General features: G+C 39.5%; 1 protein-coding gene across 4 annotated transcripts in view; it reads left to right on the top strand.

Moving 5' to 3' along the window:
- The first annotated feature begins 980 nt into the window (after positions 1–980).
- LOC113433350 (cullin-9-like) overlaps positions 981–12,786 on the top strand; it is a 32,735-nt gene continuing 20,929 nt past the window's right edge. For 3 of the 4 annotated variants that reach the window (XR_015743344.1, XM_026695895.2, XM_087931876.1), the window contains exons 1-7: positions 981–1,109; positions 3,329–3,937; positions 6,069–6,223; positions 6,814–7,311; positions 7,655–7,790; positions 9,117–9,301; positions 9,887–10,262. Coding sequence is in view for 3 of the 4 variants with exons in the window: in XM_026695895.2 (XP_026551680.1) it covers positions 3,346–3,937; positions 6,069–6,223; positions 6,814–7,311; positions 7,655–7,790; positions 9,117–9,301; positions 9,887–10,262 (1,942 nt within the window). In the remaining variant the exon portion in view is untranslated. The remainder of the gene's footprint in view (positions 1,110–3,328; positions 3,938–6,068; positions 6,224–6,813; positions 7,312–7,654; positions 7,791–9,116; positions 9,302–9,886; positions 10,263–12,786) is intronic. The other variant, XM_087931884.1, reaches the window with a different exon arrangement.

Here is a 12,786-nt window from a genome sequence, read left to right as displayed (position 1 = left end):
AGGCACTGATTAATTTTTCTCTAAGTATCAGGAAATTTTTTCTTAGTTCTAAGGTTGCTTCTCTCCTTGATTATTTTCTATCCATTGCTTCTTGTCCTGCCATCAGGTGCTTTGGAGAATAGATATCCATTTCCTGCAGCATCTCTGTCTCAAAGTCCTTTCACTATTCAGCCTTCCTCACAACAGCTGCATATATTGTCCTTTCAGGATTATGCTCATGCCATTTATCTGGTACAATGAACTAAGATCCACAAAACCTAATATGATAAAAAGTGAATTAATTTTGATGCCACAGCTGTTTCTCTAGATTCACATATTCAAGGTTATTTTCTGCTTGTCTGCTTTAATGTTTTAATTGGTTTTGAAAACCTCCTTTAAAGAATTACTAACACTTTCACTAAAATAAAATATAGTTATCTTGCCTGTTCTTGGGATGGGTGCTGAACAGTCCATTTTAGAATACAGAACAACAGATGGCGAGTGCCTTGGAGGTTACTTAGTCCAAACCTCTGCTAAAGCAGGACACCCTACCATTCCAGACAAGTGGCTGTCCAGATTCTTCTTAAAAGCCTCCTGTGAGGGGGCACCCACAGCTTCTGAAGGCAAAGCATTCCACTGGTTAATTGTTCTCATCGTTGAGAAATTTATCTTAGTTCTAGGTTGCTTTTCAATTTAATTTCCGTCCATTGTTGCATGTTTTGCCTTCTAGTTCTTTGATAAAAATGTATTAACTTCATTACAGTAGCACATCAGCACACAGGAGTTCCTGTTCAAACGCAAATTAGTGAACTTGGAAAGAAATAAAAGACCCGGGAAAGAAAAATCTGATTTCACACTCCGAGAATGTATCTAACGCTGGTGCCTGGAGAAGAATACTGCAATCCTTTAATCTCTTTCCAAGAACCTGAGTTTAACCGCCCCCTTTGAAAAGCGATCTTGGCATAATTATGTCCTATCGGAGGACCCGTAACCATCTTTAATAATAAGGCAACATGCGCAGAACAAGTGGATGAGACAGCGACTGGGCAGGGTAAATAAATGGAAGTTGGTAGGCAAGGTTTGCCGGCGATTTGCTGCTTTTACGGCTAAGTTTTGGAGCCGCGTTTAAGGTAGGCTGAAGCTCAAGACTTTCGGGCTTTGCTACTACTGCACGGGTGCCTCCCGGTCTGGGTGGAAAAGATTCCCGCGGGTTCCTTCTCTTCTTCATTCCAAGGAAGGACGAGCCGCCCTTAAGCTCCGCCCTCCCCGCCCCCCCGAGACTTGCGTTCCTCTGTTACCGATAGGCTCGAGCCGGTGCGCAATCCTGTGAGCACCTTGGGCATGAGGCGGCTGTTCAAGGTGGGGAACTGTGGCCCCTTTATGACTTGTGGACTTCAAATCCCAGAATTCCTGAGTCAGCATGGCTGGCTCAGGAATTCTGGGACTTGAAGTCCACAAATCATAAAGGGGGCAGTGGTTCCCTACCCCTGGCCTAGAACGAGGAAAAATAAATCAATTCAAAAGGAAACAAAGCGATCAATAGCGGTCCTTTTTATATATTGACATCTCATGTGTGAAAGGCTGGCGCTTGGATACTTGAGATTATGCACGCTTTCCATCAGGCCACCACCTCCGTCTGCAGCATTATCTTAGCGTGGGTGCCATGTTCAGCGTGAATTCAGCCTTAAGAATTTTAAAGTCCCCCCAAATCTGAAGTAGAAACGTGTTAAATGCTGCACAGATAAATATGGTCACCACTCAGGAAATCACACATTTTCATGTTTCTTAACTAGAAGCTGTCTTGGGTCTAGACTTTGATCTATCCTCTGTAACATATCTCAGTATGGATGATGGAAATAGCAGTCCCACAAGTTGGACTGAATTAAACTGAGAAAGGCACTAGTTTTTTGCATTTTATCAGATAATGTGAAGTGCTCATAAATATTCAGATACTGTCCTTTCTGGTTAAAATTAGATGTAGGGATTGTATAAATAGCATCAGATAAGCATAGCTGAATCTTAGAAAAAATGCCTTGTGTCTATTTTTCATCTTATTGCACTTCATAATTTTTTCCAGATCTGATTTTATAAAGATAAAAGAATTTATATAGCCCTTTAAATCTACCAGAACTATAGTTACCAATATTGGAGGTGCTCTTTTGTTGGTTATGTGTATCTAGATGCACAATTTCTTTATAATAAATGTATTATAAAAAAGAATCTGTCATCTAGAGTAAAGAAAGCTGTTTCCTGCTAAAGTCCTCTCTTTAACAGAACACCAAGCGTTTACCTTATATGTGTACATCCTTTTATGACCTCTGTTTTGAACAACTTTAAAAGTGGTGCTACTGTAACATTATTTCAGTCTTGTATGTTACCCATATCTGGGTCTTGATTGCCAGTACGTTGGACAGCGCCCTGCAACAATTGCAGAATGGTCTGTCATGCGTGGGGGACCCATAGCAGAATGGAGGAAGATTGACAGAAATGTTTCCTAAACAGGAAGTTTGAAAACTGCATTAAAAAACCAAGTTTCACACCAGCTCAGATTCAGATTCTTGCATTTGTAAATAGTAAATGATATGTTTATTAGCTTGTTGATTAATTATGTTTCTTATATCTCATCAAAGTTACTAAATTTTACCGTTCGCACTATATCATTGTTTTGCTGTTCAAATTGTATGTATATCTTGCCTTTTATTTATTGAAAAGCATCAAATAAGTACAATGTATTCATTTAGACTTTATGATTAAAAAGAATACTGGCACTGAGTTGCTGTGCCTAATGGATAAGTCAGTTCTGATTCCAACAGAAATAATTACTTGATGAACTTTCCCTTAGCTGGGCAAATTTTCTTATAGCAATCTATAGTTATCCCAAAGCAAGTATTCCTTCTGTCAGCGTTCCAAGTAATGTACCCATAGAAAGGAGAACTCTGAGGCAAGCAGGTTCCTCAAAGAACAGTTTATTCGAAGCATCATATTGGCACAACTGGTGAAAGCCGAGTCTAAAATTCCTGCGGCTTTCCCCTAATTAAAAAGTAAAAGTTTCCCCTTTCCTTCAAGTCACTGGTCATGCTGTCCAGTCCAGTTGCTGGCCAGTTACTTAGTTATTTCACTCCTCCTCTGTCCAGCCACCTGTGAGAATGTCCTTGTTTCCCACAGGAAAACTTTATTGTTTGGGCTACAAAACCCCGCCTAACTATTTCCCCTCCCCTCTGTGGTGTGGCAACCCTGAAGCCTCCAAGATGTCCTCTGGGTTGACATCTGCATTTTTCTTCTCAGGGCTATTAGACTGAAATCCTTTTTGGTTTTTCTTCATGACATAACCTGCCTTTTATCACACCAGCAGATACATTCCCTGTCATGAGGATTAAAAGGCAAAATGGGGATGTGGTGGTGCATCTTGGACCCAAACGTCAAGCCTATCCTGAGGAGTTAATTCGGCAACGTCGTGGTCACAATGGCTGTACTGAGTACTTGATCCGCTGGAACATCTTTTGCTTGGATAATGATAAAGAAAACAGTGTCGAAACCTCTTCAGCTGAAGGTAAAAAACAGACAATCTTGATGTGGATGTCGTCAGAGGATATATATGCCAACTGCCCAATATTACTAGGCAAGAGGAAGCCCAAGGAACAAGTGGTGGAACAGAATGTACCTAACTTATTCCCTCCTGAAGACACTTTAGATGAAGCCTCTCTTGCAGAGATGAAAGCTGATGTCAGGAACCTGGTGCAGCGAGCTTCCTGGCAACTAGCAAGCATCCCTGTTCCACAGTCATCCATACTGAATACCATCCATATACTCAGTGCTTATGCCAGTATTGGCTCATTAATGACCATTTTCAAGGAGACCGGGGCCCTTACTCTTCTGATGAAGATGCTGTGCAATGAGGAAAAGCAAATCCGTTGTAGTGCTGGGAAGATGCTGAGAGCTTTGGCTTGTCATGATGCAGGTATGACATATTAGGAAATGCCCACAACTAATATAAAATTCCTGCCTGTGGGATTGCAAGTATTTAGATATGCTTAGTTGAAAATCACATTCATTAATACAGAAAGTCAGTGCTAACCCATTATTCTTACTGATTTGAATAGACCTCCAATCCCATCCTTAATATAATTAGAAATCCTAACTGGTTAGATGTTGATAAATACTTCAGAGTGATGACTGAGTCATTGGGGCAAATTTTGAGAAACTGTTGCCTATTAAAAGTTAATTTATAGTTGATGAACATACATCAACGTTTTCAGATGATATATTCATAAAATAAAGTTGGTAGTCAATTCAGATTAAAACTACAAATGTTAATTTGTTTTAATTTTAAAAGAAGTTTCTGTTTGGTTCAAAGTAAGTAAAGCATTCTTAATTGTTATAAATGTATCACAAGTATAAGTTTATAAATTTTCTCATATATGGGGAGGCTTTTTTAAATCATTCAGTAAATTGTACACTTCTGTTTTGATGTCAAGGATTGCCCTTTTGCTGTGGTTGCAGATTATTTTTATGTTTGAGCAGGTTTCTAAATTCCAAACTGGTGCTTGTAATGATTGAACTCCTGAGGAATGTGGGAAGGGGGACGCTTTTTGTTTTAGCATTTCTGAATCCGCATGTCCCATTTTTTGTACAACAAGATCAGCTGCTGCTTCTGCTGGGGCATGGGAATTGTACAGCACTACTAATAGCCTTGGGCACGGGGATTACTAAGTCTCTATGCGGCGAAATTGATCAGAAGCATCTTCCCAAAGAATCAACGACATTGACACTGACAGCTTCTTGACACTGCAGAAAGGGTGAATAAAAGTATCTCCCTTGTTTGAGCAGAATTATTAAAACTCTGTGCTGATAAAGACATGCTAGTAATTGAAGTGCTGACTTATAATCCCAATGGTACCAGTGGGATCTTGGAGTGCTAGTGGACAATCACTTAAATATGAGCCAGCAGTGTGCTTCAGCTGTCAAAAAGCCAACATAGTCCTAGACTGCATTAACAAAGAGATAGAATCAAGATCTCAAGAAGTGTTAGTACCACTTTATAATGCTTTGGTAAGACCACACTTGAAATATTGCATCCAGTTTTAGTTTCCACAGTAAAAAAAGATATTGAGACCCTAGAAAGAATGCAGAGGAGAGTAACAAAGATAATTAGTGGGCTGGAGGCTAAAAAGTATGAAGAACAGTTGCAGAAATTGGGTATGTCTAGATTAATGAAAAAAAGGACTATGAGTGGCTTTAGAGCAATGTTCCAGTGTCTAAGATGAGAGGATCAAGCTATTCCACAAAGCAATCAAAGAGAAAACCAAGCTAGAAATATGTCCCAAAGGTGCTTTGTAAAAAGCATCTTTGGGACAACCATGACCTGGATGACTGAGAATCTCCATGGACAAGCTAGAAATAAGGAGAAATTTTCTAACAGAACAATTAATCAGTGGAAAGACTTGTCTTCAGAAGTTGTGGGTGCTCCCATCAATGGAGGTTTGTTGTTGCTAGTTGCGAAGTCCTGCCTGACGAATTGTGACCCTATGGACAATGTTCCTCCAGGCCTTCCTGTCCTCTACCATCTTCTGGAGTCTATTTAAGCTCACACCTACTGCTTCAGTGACTCCATCCAGCCACCTCATTCTCTGCCATCCCCTTCTTCTTTTGCCCTCAATCTTTCCCAGCATTAGGCTCTTCTCCAGTGAGTCCTTCCTTCTCATTAGGTGGCCAAAGTATTTGAGTTTCATCTTCAGGATCTCGCCTTCTATAGAGCAGTCAGGGTTGATCTCTTCCAGGACTGACTTTGATCACCGAGGTTTATAAGAAGAGATTAGATAACCATTTGTCTCAAATTGAATGAGATTTGCTGCTTGAGCAGGTGATTGGACTAGAAAACTTCCAAATTCCCTTCAACTTTATTCTGTTATTCGGTCCTAACTTGCAGGTCATCCTGTTTAAATTTGTTTATAGTATGAGGCTTTGTTAATGGATTACCGGATACCTGTTTGTGGGCTAAAAAAAGTTGCTTCTACCCAGTTATGGGATTAGATTTTTAAGACCATTGGAGAGCAAGTAAGGAAAAAGCTATATACGTTTTTCTGTTTTAGGAAGCAGAGCCTATGTTCTCCTGTCCCTGAGCCAGCAAGATGGTATTGAACAACACATGGACTTTGATAGTCGCTATACCCTTCTTGAGCTGTTTGCAGAAACAACATCATCTGAAGAGCATTACATATCTTTTGAAGGGATTCCTCTTCCTCAGGTACTAACTGACAAAAAGGTTTTGGCAAGGGAGTGTGGCTTTCTTTACTGATGAGGCATTTTCAGTTTAAAACCTGAATTAGAAAGAATCTGAGTCAATTGTGAAGAGCATGTAATTTTTAGCAGCTGGTGATAAATTTAGAAGCTGTGCTTATCTTGCCTTTCAATTGGCAAGCTTAATGTGGCTAAATCAGTTTTGATAAAGAAATGACACAATTTTATCTCTGAATTTTCATTACCTATAATGACTGGTATCCATTCTCTGATTGAAAATAAATGGCTGGCACTTCTGCTGCTAGCATCTTGTGGATGTAAAATAGTTGCAGTTACAGTACTAAAAGGAGAACAGTTTAGGATTTCTCTATCTTCTACATGTTCTCCCTAAATTGTAGTGAGTAAAACTAATACATGGAGGGATGAAAAGACTGTATAAGCTTTGATGACATTTGATTGGAAAGCTACTAGAACTCAAGAATATGTCAGATACATATTAAAAGGTGAAACTTTTTATGGAGTAAGCTGAAAGGTATGCTGCCTTGAGTCAATAGCAGAATTATTGGCAATGGACAGATAATGATCTTCTTGTTTCAGATTCCAGGAAAACTGCTGTTTTCTCTAGTAAAGCGTTATCTATGTGCTACCTCTCTCATGGACAAACTCAACAACATCACAGAGTGGAGAGATGAACAGGAACCTTGCATGGCCTCCAGTTCAGATTCAAAGAGAAAGAAGAGAATGCAATGTGAATTTGACTTCAGCATGGCTATGGCCCACTTCATTTCAGAGTTAATCCAGGTTATGGGATGGAATCAGAATCAAGAGCTTCACTCACTCAGACAAAAGAAACGATGTCAGTCAATCTTCCAGCACCAAATTCCAACCGTCCCATCAGCTGCAGAGGTGCCCCAGAAAGAAAACTGTGCTTTCAAGTTGCACTCAGCTTTTCCTAGTCGTAAGAGCTATGTGGAATATGTGCGAGAGACGTTGGTGCGTGGCATGCATGTGCGGATGCTGGAAAATTATGAAAAAGTCTGTGCAGGGGATGAAGGCGAGTTTCTTCAGAGCAACAATGGCACACCGCCTGTGCAGGTACTACAGTGTGGGGAAGGGGAGGGACCTCCAGGTGATGATATGATGGTGAAGGAGTGATACAGATATTTGATTTTTAGGAATCCTATTGAGTTTCTCAAACGATTGTGCTTCCCAGATTGGCACAAGAAGTGAATCTATATTCAAAGGAAGTTTGTGGCTTATTTGATAATTGTTGTATAAGGCGCTTGGTATATTAACTCTTGTTTATAGGAGAAGAATTTTCGTGTGTGTGGAGTTTATGATTCTAGACTGGATCATAAAGGAAGTGATCTGTAAGCACCCTGAAAACAACGCAGTAATTTCCAGATTCATGGCATTTTATAACTCTATAATTTTCCAGGTTTATTGGGAGTCTCTGGGCCGTACATACTGGGTTCATTGGCACATGATTGAGATTGTTGGTTCATCAAGAAATGCAGAGCAGAAAGCCCAGGAAAAGGTATCAACTCTTAGAGAGCTTCTGAGACAAAACACAGGTAAGATTCTGCTGGGCTTTTAGATACCCTCTAAAGATACCCTTTTAGATACCCTTTAGATACCCTTTCACTCAGTTGCTAAGTTACTTTAGGAGTGTTCTCTGCTTCTGAGCTTCAGTTTTGTTATTTATGCCAAGATTGATTTCAGTTTTCTCACGCTTACTTTCCTGTTTAAGCAGATGAAATGCTGAAATAATGTTTTCTTGTCTGTCTCCCATTATTGGGAGGAATAATGGTTTAGAGATAGAACATGTGTTTTGCCTGTAACAAATGCAGTATATCTGTGCAAATTGAAAAGAGGGTAGGTTACAGATGACAGGGCAGAGTTTTCCCATCACAGCTATCTTGGCTTCGTACTTGGAGGTGTATGATGAGGTTTCAGCCTTTTCTTGGGAAACAGACCAAATTTAAAATAAATGAATAACAGCAAAACAAAATCTTTTAAACATAATTTTCAATGTTATAAAGATTAAAACAAGGTGTCTTACACAGCACCAATAAACCACACATAAAAATTAAAATTCTACAGCTAGATATTTAGGCTAGAGTATTTATCCGTTTCTTCCCAAAACAGCAGGCTTTCCGAAGCACAAAAATATATTTTTCTTTCTTTCTTTCTTTCCGGTTTTCCCTTTTTTCCTGGGAATGCCACACTTTTATCTGAAGCTGTGAGGAAATCCATGATCTTCTCAGCCTCCATTCCCTGCTGAGATGAGAAAATGTATTTTCTTTGTTTGAGCTGACACAGTAGTTAATTTAATACTGACCAAAAAGTGAAGAGCACAATATTAGTAACTTTGAGGAGTAGTTTACACTTAGTTATTAAGTTCAATGAACTTACCTAATCAAGACAAAATTCCGTATCATCATATTAATAATGTAGTGTATGTTTTTATATATTTACTTTTTAATCTGTTTAGGATATATACCTTTGATATATTTACTATTTAAATGCTTTTGTAACTCGAATATGGATGAGGTATGCCCACTTGAATTCATTAATGTAATTGATTGTTAAAATATGAATATATTTACTAATTATAAGTAAATAATAAGTATAGGGTTAACAATTGTTTTCTTAGCTGCTACTCTAATTGTATATTAACAGGGTAATCCTATACTTATGCAGGAATAAGTCAAATTGAATATAATGGGGCTTTTGAGTAGACATATATGAGTTCAAGTTGCAATAGCTATAGTATTAAGTTGCCTATTAGCATGTAGCAAAATCTCTGTTATGAGATTTCTGTTTTGATGCCACCGTTTAACTTGAGTGTGTCAAGAAACCACATATAACATCTCTTAGTCATTTTTGTTTATTTCCAGTTAACCAGCCAAGATATTGCCAACCACTCAAAGAATTATACACTTTACCATGCCTTACGGATCATTTGAATAAGGACGGTGGGACTTTAAGTCAAGCTGAATGGTGGGAACTACTCTTCTTCATTAACAAGCTAGAAGTCCATAAGCATCAAGAAGTTGTTCATTTCATCCAGCAGAATCAGAAGGTAAAGCACTGAGAAGAATCAATCCAACCAGAAAGGGATTTCAAGCTAATTGCTTAATTTGATATGAGAACTCATACACTGTATAGGCTGCATTGCTTGTAAAAAAGTAATTGTATTACAAGATCAGATGCACCATACCTGAAAAGTATTTCTGTGTGCCTGGGATTATATTCTGTAATCAGAAAGATAGTTACAGAGCCCTAAATATCTAATATTCAAGATAAGCCCCAAAGCAAACTGGATCCATGTGGATAGATCCAGAGTCAATGAAGCTAATTTAAGAAACCAGCTCCAAATTATTTGCATACAGTTTTGAATTTTGCAAAGGTCCAGTTTTCAGACAGTTTGCTTGAGGATGATAGGAATTGAAGTTCAAAATAACTGCCGATATTAGGTTACCTCCAAATGTCATCCAAATTGGCAAATCATAGATAACTTTGGTGCTCTAAATTCAAGGGCCAAATTTCCAAGTGGAATTAGTGAACTCTCCCAATCTGATTTTGTGGGCTTTTGGTATGGTTCTAGGTAACTCTGGTAATAAACTGCAATAGGAACGCTGTGCTTTTATTCTCTCTGCATTTCAAGCTATCAAGACTAAATGAAGAGGATCTGATCCAGATGTGTGTTTCAGTAGAGTTGGCTCAGAAAATACTACAGCTCCTGAACAAGCATTGTCAGGGAACCACTCAAATTGATCTGCAGAACTCCCATGTCTATTTCAAATATCTCTTTAGCAAGGGAGGTACAGAGCAGAACTGCCCAAATGCAGAAATGCTCTCTGCAAATTATGGTGACCTTTCTGAAGCCCTGAAGTCCAAAAAAACAAAAGAAGATACACTGCCTGATAGAGTGTCTTCTCCAACTCCATTTGCAGCAAAGGAAAGTGACAGACGGCTGATTAACACATTTCCCAAAATAGAAGGGCTCTTCTTTCCAGACACATTGGATGAGAAAGTCAAAGGTAAGTGCCAGGCAGTATCAGACATATTAATTGATTAGAGGAACTTCAAAACTTAGCTTCATTGAGAATTCCTAACTGTCACTGTCATGAAATGTATCTATGCTTTGAACTTGAAAATGTAATGATTTAGCATACAGGTTTCCATTTTATAGCCAAGGTTGCTATGAGAACTTGATTTGATAAATCAGGATTCATGGCTATCAGCAGCCAATGAAACATGTTTTGTAAAATATTCTGTACTTCCCACTTCTGCTTCACATTATTGACAGCAAATGACAGAAAGTAGCAATGATTGATATTAAAGAGTCCCCTTCTGGTCAGATAGTCAGCATACAAAATTATAAATAAAATAAACCAATTAAAAATTGTTGTCCCGCTACAGATTCACAATTTATGGAGTTAGAAAGATCCTAAATAAACTTCAGTTTGTTTCCTGTAGCGTAGGGGCCCCCAATCCCCAGTCCATGGATCAGGACCGGTCCGTGGCATGCCAGAAACTGGGCTGGGCATACCAGTGAAACCCCATCCGTGGGATGCAGGCAGCATGCAAAACCACACCCCCTTCCATCCACGGAAAAACCTTTCTCCATGAAACCAGTCCCTGGTTCCCAAAAGGTTGGGGGCCATTGTTGTAGTGTGTGCAGAATTTTAGAACAGACTGAAAATGTGCAACAATTATTTTAAAGCACATTTCAAATTTTGAGAACATGTTATGAGCAAATTTTCTGCTGGGGCTGAGTTTCCCACTTCACAAAATGTCTGACATATCCAATTTAGCCAGTTATGAAGCCCGATTTACCATAATGGTGCTTCACATTTTCTAGAGACCTCCCTCCATCCCATGGCCATTATAGAGTCATGTGGGCCATGGAATATAGTAGAAGAAAGGTGGCCTTAGGTATACAGGCATTCCCACAGTGCTGTTTCAGACTGCAATTTTAGAGACTCCATTAATAACAACAATAACATATTAAATGTATAGCCATCCAAGTCCTAGCAATTCTGGATGGTGTACAAATTATTAAAAACATTTAAAAAACAAGGAACAATATAAACAAACTCAAGATAGCAGAGAACAAACATTGTTGCAAAAGCAATAGGTTGGTGAAGTAAATGAGGAAGCGTTACTTAATAACGCAGTAAGAAATGCTATGACTACAAATACAAACTGTTCTGCTGTAAATAATGTTTGAGTATTTCAAGAAGGTAACTTAGCATTTATATCAGTTTGAAGATCAGTTGTAATATTGTCTTAAATAATAGAGAGCCCAATGTACACTGTGGGTTGCATGTTAAATCTAGTTTTTGTCTCAGGACAATTGCAGTGTGCTGTGAGGTTGAAAGGCATTGCCATCAGTTCATTGCCATGAATAGATCATTCTGGTTGCTCTTTGGCTTACCGGGACCAACCACCAGAGGTGGGATTCTAACAGTTCGCACCTATTCGCTAGAACCGGTTGTTAACATTCTAAGCAGTTCGGAGAACCGGTTGTTAGAAGAAATTACTGGCCTAATCCTGTAAGGAAGGCAGGAAGGAAACATTCTGGTGTTGCTTACAGAAACGGCCTCTCCGTTAACCCTTATTACATTCTTGGCAGGAATAGACTTCCTGTCTCAGGAATGTCTCTGGAGTTTCTCCCCACTCCTTTGCTGGTACTTTGCTTGTGTGGAGTGACCATTCAAAGTTACAATGGCACTGAAAAAAGTGACTTATGCCCATTTTTCACATTTACGACTGTTGCAGCATCCCCACAGTCATGAGAGGCCAGGTGAGGAGATGCGTGCCTCAATGTGAGTGATGTTGAGTTGGCAACACCCAGCCAGTCACATGACCACCGAGCCATGTCCACGCAGTCACATGACTACAAAGCCATGCCTACCACCTAAGCCACGCCCACAGAACCGGTTGTTAAAAAATTTGAATCCCACCCCTGCCAACCACCTATGCGGGAAGATAGTTTTGTTAGATTGGCCCACCTCAGGTGTCTGATGGGCTTACTTAAGTTTCAGAGGAAGCTTTGGGTTTTCCCTGAAGGTCTGTCAACAGTTCAGTTGAAGCTGTAATTGCAGCCTGGAATAGGCAGGTGACAGGATCTGGATTGGGCTGCTTCTATGCAGCCTCTCTCTATGCACCGATTCCTTGGTTCTTCAAGGAGCTCCGGAAGATGAAATGCAGGAAGTGATGCCTAGAGTGTCTTTGAAGAAAGACAAAGAGTGAATCGAACCAAACATGAGTGAAAGCCCATTCATGGGCCTATATCATGGTAAAAAAGGGGGTAAAATGTGATTAGTTCACTGCTATTATTGAATTATACCAGTAGCTGCTCAGTGGTCCTATTCAGAGTAACATACTCCCTCTTTGGTGGAGGGGAGAGCTGTAGGATCATCTGCAGAACCATGGTGATGAATATTCATGCTATCTGGTGGATAAAGTCGCTCAGATTTATTTGGATTTGAACTCTATCTGGAGAAGACCAATTGAGTTGCCCACGGCACAGTCTTGTGAAGTTATCCAGATGGAGTC

Source organism: Pseudonaja textilis, chromosome 1, assembly GCF_049901715.1.
Source record: "Pseudonaja textilis isolate UNSWEBS1 chromosome 1, rPseTex1.2, whole genome shotgun sequence".
Classification (NCBI taxonomy): domain Eukaryota; kingdom Metazoa; phylum Chordata; class Lepidosauria; order Squamata; family Elapidae; genus Pseudonaja; species Pseudonaja textilis.
Note: the sequence above shows the minus strand (reverse complement) of the source record. Positions and strands in the feature narration are given on the sequence as shown.